This window comes from Colobus angolensis, unplaced genomic scaffold, assembly GCF_000951035.1.
Source record: "Colobus angolensis palliatus isolate OR3802 unplaced genomic scaffold, Cang.pa_1.0 Scaffold158, whole genome shotgun sequence".
Classification (NCBI taxonomy): Eukaryota; Metazoa; Chordata; class Mammalia; order Primates; family Cercopithecidae; genus Colobus; species Colobus angolensis.
In genome coordinates this window covers 1458506-1471850 of record NW_012114688.1, presented here as the reverse complement: position 1 = coordinate 1471850, position 13345 = coordinate 1458506, and the positions used below count along the sequence as shown (strand labels likewise).

The 13345-nt window shown below is 37.1% G+C and overlaps 1 protein-coding gene across 12 annotated transcripts in view; it reads right to left on the bottom strand.

The window, feature by feature from the left end:
- The window catches only part of MIER1 (mesoderm induction early response 1, transcriptional regulator), a 67801-nt gene that overhangs the window by 31594 nt on the left and 22862 nt on the right, over window positions 1–13345 (bottom strand). For all 12 annotated transcript variants that reach the window (XM_011936861.1, XM_011936860.1, XM_011936866.1 and 9 more), the window contains 3 exons: window positions 2118–2279; window positions 1121–1253; window positions 359–423 (listed from right to left, as the gene is read on the bottom strand). In XM_011936861.1, the coding sequence (XP_011792251.1) occupies window positions 359–423; window positions 1121–1253; window positions 2118–2279 (360 nt within the window). The remainder of the gene's footprint in view (window positions 1–358; window positions 424–1120; window positions 1254–2117; window positions 2280–13345) is intronic.

The window sequence follows — 13345 nt, the reverse complement described above, 5'->3', positions numbered from 1 at the left end:
AGGCTGGTCTCAAACTCCTGGGCTCAAGCGAACTGCCTGCCTCAGCCTCCCAAAGTGCTGGGATTACAGGCGTGAGCCACCACACCCGGCCAGAAATGTAGATTTCTAATCTTAGTTTGAGTGCTGACTTCCTCAACAAAATCCAATTCTTTAAATTCATTTTATTTTATAAAAAGATAAATATATCTCTAACCTAGATGTGTTAAGGAATCTGAACATTTACCAAACATTTAAATGTCATAAAAGGGCTTACATCGATTTTATCAATATACATAGTTAGTAAAAATAAATAATTACACTAGGCTTTTTAAAAATATATTAATTTATCTAAATTTTGGGAAAATATTGTTCTAACTACCTTTTTCCAGTCTTCTGATGGAATGTAATCTTCATCTTCTTCAGATTCTTCTTCTACTTCACTGTCTAGAATAAATAAGACACCAATACTATAAAATGACTGCTTAACCTGTCTACATCTACAAATTATTTTTACATCTACCATAAAATATTTGCATATGCTCAAAGGTATCTAATGAATTAAGCCAAGATATTTCTAACCAAATAATTAACACCCTATCACTTAAAAAAACAAAACCAAAAAAACCATAAACTTTCTACATAACTGTATTCTCATGAAATGATTTCCTATAAAAGCTTACGGGAAAAAACCGATTTAGAATAAAGATAATATTACCTTACTACATATTTCATGACAGTTTATTTTTCTTCAAGTGTTTTTCTTCTTTTTAAACTACAGAAATTTAGGTGTATTTATGAATATACCTAAAAAAGGCTAAGAGGCAAAGAAAGTAAAAAATGGAAACTAAGGGAAAGACTATGAGAAATAAAAAGATGACCATGAAACAAACACTTAAAAACAGGGCAAGGAAAAAACAAATACAACTGAAGTCAAGTAGTACATGACACAATTACCGTAGTATATTCACTAACAACAGGGACCGTGCATTGCTAAACTAATAACTTACAATAAAAATCCATTTACTGTTGAAAAGAATTTCAGACTAAATGAATTTAAAGACCAGTTTAAAAAATGAGGATTTTACGTAATACCTAAAATAGTAAAAATTATATTCAAATATTATCAACCAGTAACACTTACTTGTATCAAAATATTTACATCGACGTGGGCGGATAATTTCCTGGGCATCTTGAGAAGCAACAGATTGTGATGGATCATCATTGGAAGACTGAGTTTCATCCTCCTGACCTGATGAATCCTTTATATTCTCCTCCTGGGGAATAATAAATTTAATTTCTTTAAGACGTAAAGAAAACGGTTGCAGATGAAAGGCCATAGCATATAAATTTTGTTCTAATATAAGCAGAAGACTAAAATGAATATACTAGATGTAATATCGTACTCTGGGTTGGATCCTGCAACAGGAAAAAGTACATTAGCAGAAAAACTGGTATAATTCAATCTGCAGTTACTAGCACTGTACCAAGATGCTAACCTTAGCAGAAGCTGATCGTATAGCAACTTTCTATACTAGCTTTAAAAGTTTTATAAATCTAAAAGTATTTCAAAATAAAGAAAAATAAACACAAACTGCCAATTAGCCTTCATTATTTAAAAGCAATAGCATTTTTTTGAAAGTTGGTATAAATGGTCAGGTGTGGTGGCTCACGCCTGTAATCCCAGCACTTTGGGAGGCCAAGGCAGGCAGTTCATGAGATCAGGAGATCAAGACCATTCTGGCTAACGTGGTGAAACCCTGTCTCTACTAAAAAGACAAAAAATTAGCCAGGCGTAGTGGCGGGCACCTGTAGTCCCAGCTACTGGGGAGGCTGAGGCAGGAGAATGGCGTGAACCCGGGAGGCAGAGCTTGCAGTGAGCCAAGATAGCACCACTGCACTCCAGCCTGGGTGACAGAGCGAGACTCCATCTCCAAAAAAAAACACACAAACAAAAAAAGAAAGTTGGTATAAATAAATTAGAATAAGCACTGGAAAAAAAAGAAACCTGAAACGACAAGACCAAACTGTTACCTCTCAGGAGTACATTACAGGGGATTTCCAATTTTTATGTTATGTAAGAAATTTTAACTTCAACAAGAATAAAGACTACAATCTTAAATATATGTATGTAGACTTACTTTATTTTCCCCACTACAGCCACTGTTGTCATCATTATCAGCATCTTCATCATCTTCACCTTCTTCTTCCTCTTCCTCCTCTTCTTCATCTTCTTCAGGTAGTCGAACAGTACTACCATAACCATAAAGGCTGAGAAGTTCATGAATTGGCATGTCACCTTCCTAAATAAATCAAAATAAAAGTTAATATCTGAATCAGTGATATTTCTGATTCCCAGGCTATAATCCACAAATCTGTGGAGTATTCATTCTATACTGAAGAATAAAAGCTGTATCATGAATTCTCAGATCATAAAAAAGTAAAACTGAAAATATTTCTGAAACCCAGGAATATCCCAATCTTTTTAGTATTTCTATAAAATTAACCAATTCTAATTGCTGACAACAAGATTTTTAAGTATAATTAAAAAGTAGCCATGGTCTAACATGGACTATTCTTTTTGCAATCAATTCAATATATGCACAATGAGAGTTAACGCTATGCATGGATGCCCACTCTTAATAAAAGTACCATACTTGAGGGTGGAGAAATAAAACAATGAGAATTAGACTATAAATTAAGTTAACAAACCCAGAAAGGCAGATGAAATTCAGAGCATTCAGTGCTCAGCCCGAACACATGAAAAAAAAAAAAAAACAGTAGTAATATACAGAAATGATAATGGACTACATTAACCATATATTCTTTTCTATGGTTATCTCCATTTACACATAAAATCATCTCATGCAATCCTTACCATCTATCACACAGATTTGTTATATTATTTCCATTTCATAGATGAGAAAACAGAGGCTGACAGCTTAAGCATTTCTTCAGAAATCACACAAGTTATAAGGAGTAGAGCCAGATTTAAACAGTCTAACTCCAAAAGCCCATATTCATATCAATACACCATGGTGCCTTGGCCAGGGACTTCCCTCAATCCCCACAAAAATCAGACCCTCTGTGGATGCAAAATAAATGTCCATATGCAATGAAATGAAATCAGCTTTCTATACAAACTACTCAGTCTAACCAGTAAACAAGAAAACAAGAAATGCACAGCATCAGGGAAATGTAACAGAATTCTGATTATAAAAAGAAAATTTAATCCAAATCATGTGAACATATTATACACTTATGCACACCCACATACAATGCACATGGTCTGAAGCAAAACAGTCAGAAAACCATCAGTTTAAAAGCTAGAAAAAAAGGGTAATCATGAATAAGACATGGTTCATATTTCTCCAGCAGTCATGGAAAGAAAGAAGTAAGTCTAGGTAGTGTGTTAAACACATTGCTACAATGGGTATGGGTAAATCAGACTGGATTAGATGACACAACTTCCATCACTCAAAATCCATGTGAGAAAAAATTAATGATTATAATTTGAAAAGATTTTATGAAGAACTAGGAAGAAAGCATCATCCAAAACTTCTATTTCACATTACAAATGGATATGCTGGTTATGAATGAGTTTGTGAATCTATTTCTGAAAGATAAATCAATTCCAAATCCCTAATGATTTGCAGAAGCTACAACCTGAAAAAGTGGTAACTTTATCAAGGCAAGGTATCGCCACTTTAGCTAAATAACCCACTGGCAAACAACTGATAGCTCTTATACTGTGTTTCTCAAAGTATAACACCAACAGTGCTTTAAGTTTTCAAGTATCTGGTCCATGTACCAGGGATCTGGTACAGGACACTGCTATTTGGGAATGTGGGAAGTCAGTCCTTAGGGACTAAAACAAAACTTCGAAATAAGAGATAGAAGTGTAATAAGAGAAATATAATGAAAAGGCTAGATTTATTTTTTGAGACAGAATCTTGCTCTGTCACCCAGGCTGGAGTGCAGTGGCATGATCATGGCTCACTGCAGCCTCAACCCACTGGGTTCAAATGATCCTCCCACCTCAGCCTCCCAAGTAGCTGGGACTATAGATGTGCACCACTATGCCTGGTTAATTTTTGTATTTTTCATAGAGAAGGGTTTCACCATGTTGCCCAGGCTGGTCTCAAACACTTGGGTGCAAGCGATTTGCCCACCTTGGCTTCCCAAAATATAGGATTGCAAACGTGAGCCACCGTGCCCAGCATAAAGCTAGTTTTATACACAAGAATAACAAATAGCTGCCATAAAGTGTCTTCTATGTGTCAGGTGTTTGTGATAGGTGCTTTGATTTCACTGTCTTTTTTTCTTGCAACAATGAAGGCAGTGTCAAAACATACAATTCCATTGGATCTGCACTGATAGAGACTTTATTACAATACCCAGACCTCCTAATCTCAGGTCATGTAACTTTGCTTAAGCTCACACCCTGCACCCCAAAATCAGAAGCAAGTTTAGCAACTGATCACTATTGTGAAGAAAAGCCATTGAAGTCACTAGTATGAATAAGGGCCCCAAAAAGAAAAAACATAAGCATAACAGTTTGCAACTAAAATTTACATAGGCCTTAAGAGTTCATGAAAAACTTGTTTCATTATTTGATCCTCAAAACTATCCTGTTACTACTACCTTTAATTTTTATAACTGTGTTACAGCTAATCCTTTGAAACCACACAGCTAATTACACAGCCGTGCTCTATTTTGAACTCATCTTCTGACAAGATCATGGTACTTGGTTCACTCCAAAAAAAGAGGTGTATAATCAACCAAATGTCCTCAGGCTCTCTACCATTGGTCTGTCTAATCAAGGGCATCCGAATTACCTTGAGGGTTTACTAAAACGGGCTGCTGAGCCTCACCCAAGTTTCTGACCTAGTAAGTCTCCAGTGAAGCCTGAGAACCTACAATTAAAAAAAGAAAAAAAAAAATCTCAGGTGATGCTAATGCTGCTGGTATGAGACCACCTTGGAAACCACTAATCTCACAGGTCTGGGATAAGATACCTGCAAATCACCTTATCCAATGGGAGGTAATAAAGCTTGAACATTAACTTTAATAAAGCTTATCATATGACATATGATATCCAGCTCAAATATTTGTCAAAAGGATAGGTGACATACTAACTACATGGAGAAAAAACTTTCTTTTTTAACCATTATCAAGAATGTATAATGTCTGACAATCATAGTTAGATTAAGGTTTTTCTCTCTTGGATATACAGATGAGAAGTGTGATTCACTTTATAAAAATTCATTTCTCAGGCCAAGCGCAGTGGCTCATGCCTGTAATCTCAGCACTTTGGGAGGCTGAGGTTGGCAGAACACTTGAGGGCAGGAGTTCAAGACCAGCCTGGTCAACAAGGCAAAACCCCATCTCCACTAAAAATACAAAACAATCAGCCAGGCATGGTAGTGCACACCTGTAGTTTCAGCTACTCAGGAGGCCGAGGCAGGATAATTGCTTGAACCCAGGAAGCAGAGGTTGCAGTGAGATGAGATCGTGCCACTGCACTCCAGCCTGGGTGACAGAGTGAGACTGTCTCAAGAAAAAAAAAGGAAAAAGGAAAAAGAAAAAAATTCATGTCTCAAAGAAAAATTCTCCAACACCTCCAATATTGACTAAGCAGAGAAAAGAGAGTCAAAAGTGGCCTGATCACAGTGCATTTAGAGGGGGAATGCTTGAATTACAATCGTAATAGAACTGGCACAGATGGAGAAAAATCAAGTCACAGCAAATGACAAATGCACAGGTACAGAAACAAAAATGATAATCCGGTCACCCTGATCAGAGCATACATACCATTTATAGTAACTAAAAAAAAAAAAAGTATCATTTCAGAAGGCTACACATTACTGAAAGATCAGTTACAGATTAATGAAAATGAGGATTACTATTTTTAACTACTTTCTCTAGTTTTATGTAATTTTTAAAGGGATCTGTTATATTCCTGACTCAATTTGAGCATACTGAATAGTTACTAACACTATGGAAGTATTTAGGGGAAATTACACACACAACAAAACACTCAACATGAACTTAGGCAGGGGAAGATTTAGTTTGCTTGCCAAGGAGACTGAGCCAAGTGGGAATCCACTGCTATCATTCACTACACATTCACCTGTATTATGATCAGAAACTAAATGAAATTAGTGGTTGTGGAAAAGAAAAAATTTAAGAGACGCAACAGGATTCAACCAGGGATTAGGAGAGATGGAGGTCCTGGTGATGCTGAATCCCTGGTTCCATATATTCCTTGTACCCAACTACACATTCATACACCTTCTAATAGTTTATTTTTACACAAGGTTATTTTTAGATGGGTTTTATCAAATGTAAACAAAATATCCTTACTTATTCAATCAACAAAATGCTTACTTATGCTGGGCGCAGTGGCTCACACCTGTAATCCCAGTACCTTGGGAGACTGAGGGGGCAGATCACTTGAGGTCAAGAGTCCAAGACTGGACTGGCCAACATAGTGGAACCCCATCTCTATTAAAAATACAAAAATTAGCCAGGCATGGTGGTGCTGGCATGTAATCCCAGCTACTCAGGAGGCTGAGGCAACTGCTTGAACCCAGGAGGCAGAGGCTGCAGTGAGCTGAGACTGTACCACTGCACTCCAGCCTGGGCAACAGAGTGAGACCCTGTCTCAAGAAAATTAAAAAAAGAAAAGAAAATGCTTACTTAATAGCATTAAACTTGTAACTCAAGCTGTCACCCAATATCAGGTGAGTAATATCAGCTTAGTAAGCAACAAAGAAAAAATCATCACCACCAAAAATACAACTTGAAGCATGACAGTATTAAAAAGTCTCTTATTTAACCTAAGGTGAAAGTGAAAATCTTGCAGCAAACTCTGGGCTACAACTACAATAAAAACCAGAATCAATTTTGCTGAGGAATCCTGTTTCAAGTTGCAATAGCATGTATTTGTGTTCTTACTACTTTGTGCTAACTGAAGTACTTAAAAGATTTAGCAAGCATAAACAAGCATCACCTAAGGATTATTTATTTCCACTGCAAGCCTCTTCTACTCTCTTCTACTTCTGTACTTGTCTTCTCACATGAAATATTCTTTCTTCCATTCCAAACATTTATATTCCTTGAAAGTTCGCCTCCTGGACCATAGTAGCTGACATAATTGGAATCACTGTATTCTCTGGCCATATATTTGGAGTGGGCACATGAACCACGCTTGTCCATACTTTGTTTCTGGATTTTTATCAACAGCAACTTAAGAAAGAAGCACAGACTATCTCAAGTAGTAAATGTGGGAAACCTACAAACTGACAGCATCATATGAAGAAAGTTGGTCTGAAAAGAGAAGTCAGGTGAGTCAGGTGGGACACGGTGCCTCATGCCTGTAATCTTAGCACTTTGGGAGGCCAAGGTAGACAGATCACTTGAGCTCAGGAGTTCGAGACCAGACTGGGCAACATGGCAAAACACTGTCCCTACAAAAAATACAACAAGAATTAGCTGGGTGTGGTGGCACATGCTCATAGTCCCAGCTACTAGGGGGGCTGAGGCAGGAGGATGGCTTCATCCAGGGAGGTCGAGGCTGCAGTGAACCAAGACTGCACCGCTGCACTCCAGCCTGAGTGACAAAGTAAGACCCTGTCTCAAAAACAAAAAGAGGTAAACCATGTAGACAAGCAGAAATAGAGAAAATAAATTCTGGTGGCACTTGATTCCCTGGGGAGCAGATATATCCCTCCTTTAATGAAATTCCATGAGACTTACATGAAATTCTTCATTTTGTCTAACCTAGTTTGAGGTTAGACTGTCTGTAATCTAGTTACAGACAGATTTCTGTCTCTGCATCCCCAAATTCTGATGCTATAAACAGTAATGATATGGTGTAACACAAATATTCTGTTATTTCCCTCTGAAAAACAGACTTAAGGATGAATAAAACTTGGCCAAAAGTAGTACACTATTATACCAGGGCCTGTCAGTCACTGTTCCAGAGAATTTCTCATTAGTTTATACTACCAAAGGCTATATTCTACCAGTTACTCAAGGGCTTACTTCAACTTAAATTGAAACATCACAATAAAGTGGCAGAGTGTTTTAATACCATTCACGTAAGTGTTAAAAGAGTATAAAAAGGGAGAACAGGGTGAAAGAGATAATTATGTGTCAAGTTGTAAATTTTCAGTTATAGGTCAGGGACTTTTTTGAATCTTATGAATGACATTAACTACTAAGATTTATTTTGTGTTTATTATGTGCCAAATATTATGTTAAGTGCTTTAGATATATTATTCTTATAATATCATCTGAAGTTTAACAATCTTAAGTAACCTATCCTAAGTCACAAACTGAAATACGTAGTAGAGCTGGATTACGAACCTGGGCAGTTTAACTCACTGCTTTACACTGCCCTTCTGTACATATGCATATATACTGCCTTCTTCAAAATCTAACATCAGGTTAAGTATACAGCATCCTGTTATAACGTGAACTAAGAGGGCTGATAATCTGTGAGAAATAAGGAAAGTGAGCATAGTACATGATAAATAAAGATACTGGAATGTAGCCAGGCACGGTGGCATGCACTTGCAGTCCTAACTACTCAGGAGGCTGAAGCGAGAGGAAGGCATGAACCCAGGAGTTTGAGGGTGCTTGAGTTATGACTACACCACCGCACTCCAGCCAGCATGACAGAACGACACCCTGTCTCTAAAAAATTAAATTAAAAAAAAAACAGGAATACACACTGTATTTGCAGATTGTACTTTAAGAAATGAGTTGTCTTACACTGTAACAAAAGGAGGGGCAATCATGTCTGCATAAGCTAAAGGAAGGCTGGCTGAAGGTGGGAGAAACTGACTTTTTAAAAGATAAACTGACCAGGCTCAGTGGCTCACGCCTATAATCCCAGGACTTTGGGAGGCCGAAGTGGGAGGACTGCTTGCACACAGGAGTTCAAGACCAGCCTGGGCAACAGAGCAAGAACCCATCTCTACAAAAAATAAAAAATTAGCCGGGCATAGTAGTGTGCCTACAGTCTCAGCTATGCAGGTGGTGAGGCAGGTGGATCGCATGAGCCTGGGAGGGTGACAGAGTAAGACCCTGTATCAAAAAGGATAAACACTATATACTATTATCTCAAGTTAAGTCTGCTCTAATTTCAAGACAATAGGGTAAAGTTACCAAACACCAACATATTATAAGGTTGGAGTGGCATCCAACTCCTAGCTGCAGAAGAGGTGCTAGTTCCTAGCTCCTTCTCCCTCACATCAGGAGGTTAGTCATTAAGAAATGGCAGATGCTGACCTTCAAGTCAGGGCCATTTGACGGATGTAGATAGTACTCTTCTTACACCTGTTGTACCAAAACTGACTTACCAATAAAATGCTAATGAAGATAGAAAGAAGAGGCTGATTTCCAGCCAAAAAGGCCTAAGGGACCACATCCAGACTGAACTAGAGAGATGGTTCCTAAGGTAACCAACCTCTTGGGGCTGGGGCTTGACTAGAAGATACAACTATATAGGAATGAAGGCAGTGAACTCTTCTTTATAATCCTCACACTGAGATTTCTTTTCTATCTATATAATGTGTGTATACTTCAATCTCTCACATTTTAATCTCACATTTTAATTATTCTCTAGCTCTGGAGATTCACTGGATGGAACACATCCGGCACTTTAAAAGTATATATTAAGTACTGATACTGTTATAGTGTGATTTTTATAAAATATATCTAAATACATGAAGGTACTGCAATCTAGATCTTTCTTTTCCCAAATGGACTGCCACAATTGTGCCTATTTAGAGTCTCTGATTTTAAAGAGTTCATTTGGAAAACAGAGTTAAACTCGAGTGTTTCTATTTGTAGCAAACAAAAGTCAGTCTATGGCCAGGTGCAACAGCTCATGCCTGTAACCCCAGCACTTTGGGAGGCTGAGATGGGCAGATCACTTGAGTATGGGAGTTCAAGACCAGCCTGGGCAACATGGTAAAACCTTGTCTCTACTAAAAATACAAAAAATTAGCACACGCCTGTAATCCTAGCTACTCGAGAGACTGAGGCAGGAGAACTGCTTGAACCCAGGAGGGGGAGATTGCAGTAAGCCGAGATGGTGCCACTGCACTGCAGCCCAGGCAACAGAGTGAGACTCTCAAAAAAACAGAAGTCTATTTACTATGAGAATGATTCTGATATTCCCTTCAAGATCCCCAAAATAAATAATAACCTATATACCCCATTTTATTGAAACATTTGTTATCTTTTATATTGCCATAATCCATGCATACAAATGTAAAAATACACATCAAAACTTCTATCATTAGTTTTCACTGAAAATTCTAGAATTCAAATTCAATGAACTTAAAACCAAATGCTATATAGTTATTGATATTTCCTGAATGAATGTCAGAGTTCTGCCACAATACATCAAAAATTCATTTCACGCAACTGAAGTGTAAGGTGAAAAACACTTTATCAATCCCTGACATAACTAATGTTTTGCTTCTATAAAAGCAAGTCAATAATCAACACAACAAAATCTTACTTTTTAAATAAAAACAACAAGGATTTTGTTTGGTTCATACCTAAAGAGTTAGTAACTCTAGGAAATCCAACAAATTGGCCCCGAAATATTGCTTAGCTTCAGGTTATAGATGAAAAGCATTCTGTGCTACTTAAAACAAAGCTTTAATTATTTCTGGGAGAAGTCAAAGAATCTGAAAAGGTATAAGGTTGCCTAGGTGAAAGGATGATAAAGGATTGGTTCAACTGTCTTTTTTTCCCTATCTCTATAAATAATTCTATTTTAACTTCTATTTCCTAAGGCAGAGTCACTTGAAAGCAAGTTTTAAGGCACTATATGGGGCTGGAGAAAGGAATAGGAGAGAGAAACAGGAAAAGGCAATGATATAACCAAAATTTTAGCACAGCCCATTAGTAATTTTCTACTAATTAAATGTAATAAATACTTCATTTTCTGAAACAGAAAAAATCATTCTAACTCATAACCCATTGTGAAAACTGTACTTCTTTTCTCTTGCTAATTAGTATTTGAGCTAATACAGAATATAAGACAAAAAATACAAGATTTTATTACTATACCTTTTATCCCACAGATGGCTATTCAGAAGCAAAATATATATCTAAAGTGATAGATGCTTCTCTGAATACAGGCAAACTGAAAATAATTGTCTTCTCACTTCACAAATACATGAAGTGACTATGATTGTTAAATCAACTGTTTCCCCTGATTAGGAATCTAGATTCTGAATCATTCAATTATAACTGTTTTTGAATCGCTTCCCAGCCTCCTACTTTTAAAGAATAGTTCTGACTCCAAGTTCTTCAAGTGCCCTGTTTTCAGAGACACAGTCTCTGATAAATAAAACAACAGGGTAAATAGTAGTAACATTTTTACTCTGTCACCTAGGCTGGGGAGCAGTGGTGCTATCATAGCTCACTGCAGCCTCAGATTTCTGGGACCCAGCAATCCTCCCACCTGAGCCTCATGAATTGTTGGAACTACAGGTGCTTGCCACCATGCCTAATTCATCTTTTTAAAAATTTTTTTGTAGAGATGTGGGTCTCACTATGTTGCCCAGGCTGGTCTTGAATTCCAGGCCTCAAGTAATCCTCCTGCCTTGGCCTTCCAAAGTACTGAGATTACAGGCATAAACCACTATGCCCAGCCTTTCATATGCTTTTTAACCCATTCTTGAAAGACTTTTGTGATAGCCAATATATGCCTTTGACACATTAAATTATTCACACATTGTGGATTAAGTCAGTTGTAATCACTAAATGATCTAATCCCAAAGCCAGCTCTAATCCCACAATGGGATCACCTCACAAGATTTGAATAAACAGTAATAGAACTCCTTTTTGAGTTCTTTGAATGTATCCTTTAAAAAGTTACAAACTAAAATTATGAGACATAGGTCTTTATTACCATAAAAGTGTAAGCATTCATTTTCCATGACATTATGTATTCCAAATCCTTAAAGACTGAAACTATGTCTTATTTCTTATGTTCTTTTTATCATGGAGTACAGGAAATCATATGCATGATAAATTTTATTAGAACATACCAGACTGATATCCATTCATTCATACAATACTTTTGAGTGAACACTCTTGCAAAGTACCATGAAATATACTGGTGAATAACAGTCATTTTATTTCATTTTATCTTCTCAAAACCAGTGGCGGTCCCGACAATAAAGAAACAATTACAAATTGTGTCCTAACACTAAAGAAAGCATTGAATAGGATACAGTGGTAATAAATAAATAAATAAATAAAACAAAACAAAACTAATTAAAAGCTAATTAGGGGACAGGAAAGGCTGCTATTCTGAGGAGGCAACACCGAACCTAGAGGATAACTAGCCGGCCTTGGGATGCACATACCAGAGAGTGAGAATAAGCTGAAAATCCTTGAGGCAGGAAGAAACTTGCTTATTTAACAACAAAAGCAGCTAGTGTGGCTATAACATAGGTAGTATGATACATGGATGAGAAGCCATTATCATAAAAGTGGCCTTGCTGGCCTGGTTGAGGAGTTTGGGTTTTCTTTGTTTATAACAGGAAGACAGGAGGTTGATATAAATTGATTTACATTTTGAAAAGAAGATCATGGCTGCTGGGTGGAAATGTATCAGGAGAAAGATGGTAAAAGAGGAAATGGGGAAACCAGTTAGGAAGTTACTGCAATAGTCTAGGCTAGAAATAATGGCAACCTAGGCAGCAATGGAGCTAAAGAGTCGGCTAAGGGATATTCTTGTGGATACAAATGATAGGTTTATTTAGAAGTAAGATATTGAAAGAGAAGGAAAATGACTCACTGGTTTCTGACTTAGGCAACAGGGTAAACAGGAGTGCCACTTTTTACTGATAGAACAGGGAAAGAACAAGTAGAGAAAAAAACAACAGTCAATAGTTCTGTTTTGGACATTTATAATTTAGAGATGGCCGTTGAGATAAGCAAGCAGAAATGTCAAGGTGGATAAACAAAACTGGAGACAGTAAATAGGTTAATGCTAGAAATAGAAACTAAAGAATACTAAGCATATAGACACCATGGGAAAAAATTAAATCACATAGCTTAGTGACTTTCAAATTTGGTGTACATATAATGCCAACTTACTTAATGAAGATGTGGATCTGAACCCCACCTCCATAGATTCTGATTCAGTATGCTGGGGGAGAGGTCTAAAAATCTGCTTCTTAAAGTAAGTACATGGCTGATTCTAATGCAGCTGACCCTCATACTACATTCTGAGGAGCACTGATCCAGACAAAGACAGGAGAGAAAAAAAGAAGGTCCAAACTGAGAATTACAAACTGCCAAAATGTAAACCTTGAGTAAGGGAAGA